Source organism: Vicia villosa, linkage group LG4 (assembly GCF_029867415.1).
Source record: "Vicia villosa cultivar HV-30 ecotype Madison, WI linkage group LG4, Vvil1.0, whole genome shotgun sequence".
In the NCBI taxonomy this organism is placed as follows: Eukaryota; Viridiplantae; Streptophyta; class Magnoliopsida; order Fabales; family Fabaceae; genus Vicia; species Vicia villosa.
Genome location: NC_081183.1, coordinates 134,572,180 through 134,575,953, shown reverse-complemented (window position 1 = coordinate 134,575,953; position 3,774 = coordinate 134,572,180). Strand labels below are relative to the sequence as shown.

Below are 3,774 nucleotides of genomic sequence, written 5' to 3'. Positions count from 1 at the left end.
GATTATAGCAATTAATTGGGTGTGCGACCAGCACTATTGCTCACCTGAATGTCAAGTATTCTCTGCTGATGGTGGTGATAATCATACTGTTGGTAGCAATGGCTGAGGAGGGTAAAGATGCTGATACCCGGACTAGTAGCTCCAGTGATGTGAAAATGAGTAAGGAGGATACTGAAGATACTGCTGGTTCTGAAGTGAAAATCTTCATCTGTTGTTTGGCTCCTTTTGTGGCTAGAAAGGGGGAGAAGTGATAGATGATAACTTGGTTGTTGGTTGTTGCTGGTTGTTGCTGTTAATGGCAAGGGATATTCTGTTACTTTTGGTTCCTTGGATGTACTATGATTAATCAAGCAGGATGCTGTTGGCTGACAGAATTTATTTCTCTGGATCCTTGTTTCTATTGGCTGCTGTGCATTCTCTAATCTCTGATGGTATCATCTATTATTGTTTTAGCCAAAAATTCGCCAAAGGGGGAGTTTGTAGATGTTATTGATTGGCTGTATTTTTTGGTAAAACAAATAGTGTCTTTATCATGTCAAACCTGGTGTCATGACATGCATTGTTTTGAAGTTTTTCTTGTGCAAGTTTTTTACCTGATGTCACGGCCGATGTCATGACATCCTAAGCTGCTGTGTTTTATTATGATCTCGTTATGGTTGTTTGAGCTGTTAAGTCTTTGCGCGCCTCTTTTGGAAACTTTGGATATTGTTTTGTTTCAGAACAGCGTTATGCGATGGCTATTCATAGGATCTTTGCTTTATGGAAATGGAAACTATTTTTGGATCCAAGGCCCAGCTGCTGCAAGGTTATATATAACATTTGAAGAAGCTGCTGGATTGCAGAGTTTTTGTTTTTAGGGTTTGCCGTCTAGAAGTTCGGTGTGTTTTTTTCTGTTTTGTGTACTAGCCTTCTTGTAAGCCAAACAATCATCATGATGATTGTCTTGGTCTAGGCGTTGTTATTTTTGAGTTGTAGAAGTACTCGAAGCTTTTAAGCAAGAGTACTATTGTGCTTGATCAAAGCTTTTAAGCAAGATCAAGTTGTGTTTTTGAAGAGTGTCTTCTTCTGTTATTAGTCTGTTAGTTTTTCATCACTGCTGTGATTGAGGGGGAGTGAGTAGGATCTCTGGTCTAAGTTGTTTAGATTGAAGTTGCATTGGGTAGATATTAAGTGAGAGGCGTAATATCGAGTTGTATTACCTTGAATTGATATTACTTATAGTGGACTTCCTCCCTGGCTTGGTAGCCCCCAGATGTAGGTGTGTTTGCACCGAACTGGGTTAACAATTTTCCTGTGTTGTTTTTCTGTTTGTACTTTGTTCATTTGTTTAAAAACATTCAGATAGTGATGTCGTGACATCCTGTAAGACATCGCGTGTCTGAGTCCAGAATTTCACCAAACAGTCCTTTATATGGAGTTTCAGAGAGGTAAGATCCCGAGTGTTTGGAAATAACTGACACATTGCTCAAACACTGACGCATCATGTTGATAACAGGCACTTATCACATAAAACATCAACTGATAATTGACACTTACCAGATCCAATGCAGATTCATTATGCTGATAATAGTCACTTGAAGCTATGGGCTTAAGGATTCACTTTTTCCAATTACTTTGCTGAAAGTAAAATTATATATGTAGCCTCTGTGAGCACATGTGTTTCAGTTGTCTATATTCATTTGCATCTATTGTGAAATGAATTTATGCATTATGCACTTTAAGAATTCAGGACTGCCTGCAAATGAAGATAATGTTATTGCGATGATGTGATTTCTAAATGCAGACACAGAAGAATCTATTTCGTATGGACATTTCTACAATTTCATGCTCCTGCTTCCGTCAGATCGACTTCAAGAGGATCCTAGGTAAGACTAAGAGGGATATTATCATGTGATTGCTTATCTTTCTTCCTCACTCTCTTATTTATTGTGTTATGTTAGACTCGAGTACAAGCATCAACCATGTCTTTCCCTGAAATAATTGCTAAGCTGCCAGAGATCGGGACACGTGGTTTATACAGGGGTTCAATACCTGCATTTCTTGGACAGTTTTCAAGGTTGCTTATTAAATCTCTGTTTCTTCTCTGCTACTTTCTTTTATGTTGGGAATATGAGCTTCAGTAGTACTTTATTCTCTCAATCATTGAGTAGGGCCATTTTCCTTTCAATCTTATTCTAGCTTTTGTAACTGTAGCCACAGCCTGCGAACTGGGATATTGCACTATTAAAATAGTGGTTTTGTTTCCCATTATTAGTGTGTCTAGAGTTTCTTGTATCACTCGGCTTGACTCAGATTCAATTGATGAACTTGCTTCATCCAACAATAAGATAGGTGCATTTTTCAATCTTACTCTTGCAATTGGAATTTTCTGTTTCTGTCCTGGGGTTAAGTCTAAACCTCTAATCCCAACATGAGTGTCGTAACCGTGAGGCAAACTGCTAATAAAATGATGAGCATTTGCTATTCTTGCTGCTTCTTTTATCTCAGCTTCATCGACATTGTGTCTTGCATATATAATGTTATCCCTTATGGTTGTTGAGAAAATAATAGGTTCCTGCTGTATCAGACCGAAGTGGCTCCTCAACCATCTCAAGTTATAGAGCTTTAAATCCCTTCCGTCCAGTAAAACTTGGCCCGCAACTGGATCATAAAATCTCTGCATCAAAGATATTATAATGCTCTTTCCTGAACCTGAAACTCCAACAATAGCAACTGTTTGGCCTCCATTCATTTTCAGATTAAAATTTCTCAATACTAACACTTCAGGTTATGATGGATAACAAAAATCAATATTTTTTAACTCAATGCTTCCATATTTTTGTCAGCTGGAGCTTGCAGGTTACTGTATACTTATGATAAAATGGTATTTCTTCTTCATCCAGGTTTGCAATATATTTGCTTTTGAGACAAGAACAGAATTCGAAGGGTATTTCTTGCGATATATCTATGCAGACAAAGTGGCTTCGGTCATTGTTTTTGTTCATTTGATTGATGTGTGCAGACAAAGTGGCCATTGTATACGAGAACTATATTATAGACATAACTTTGATGGATTTATTTTTTGATGCAGCTTTTACAGACATGCTTCTATTTACTTCTTGAGAGTTAAAGAAGGCAGAACTATGTATCACGAGCAAATATGTTACAATTGACTACTTTGAATGAGTGTTTATTTTGTCTTTGTAATTTAGTCTTTTATTTATTATAGACATGATTGGAGATGAAGTATTTGTTAGGACTAACAGCTTTGAAGATCTTAACAAGATGATGTACAATAGGAAATGATGTACAACAGAGAATGATGAATAAAACTATTTGATTCAATGTCTTATGAAACATTAGTGTGAAATATATGTCTTGTTTAAACTTAAAGAGAAAAATATTCTAAATATATACAAAATTAGTCTATAATATATAAACCTAATTTAATAAAAAGAACATATTTTTTCTGATTTTTTGATAGGTTGAAATAATTAAAAAGCAAATATATAAATATATACTAATTAATTAAACAAAATATTTTAATTATCAAGAAAAAATAAAATATTTTTATGTCAAAAAATAATTGATTATTTTATAAACCTAAAAATATTTTTTGTATATTTTTCTGATTTTTAAAACTATTTTTTAAATAATTATTGAAAGAAAATTAAATAAAATAGAAAAATATATTAATTGTGATCCCGTGTGATAATCAGTGGAGTCCATGATATGGATGTGCATTCGTGAGCATTGGATCTTGAATTAATGAAATCAGATGGCTGCAAACATAGG

At 34.9% G+C, this 3,774-nt stretch overlaps 1 protein-coding gene across 1 annotated transcript; it reads right to left on the bottom strand.

Moving 5' to 3' along the window:
• Positions 1-2,116: 2,116 nt before the first annotated feature.
• Positions 2,117-2,731, bottom strand: LOC131597920 (ABC transporter B family member 20-like). Its single transcript, XM_058870578.1, has one exon. It carries the CDS (start codon positions 2,729-2,731, stop codon positions 2,117-2,119), a length of 615 nt encoding a protein of 204 aa, XP_058726561.1.
• Positions 2,732-3,774: the final 1,043 nt, after the last annotated feature.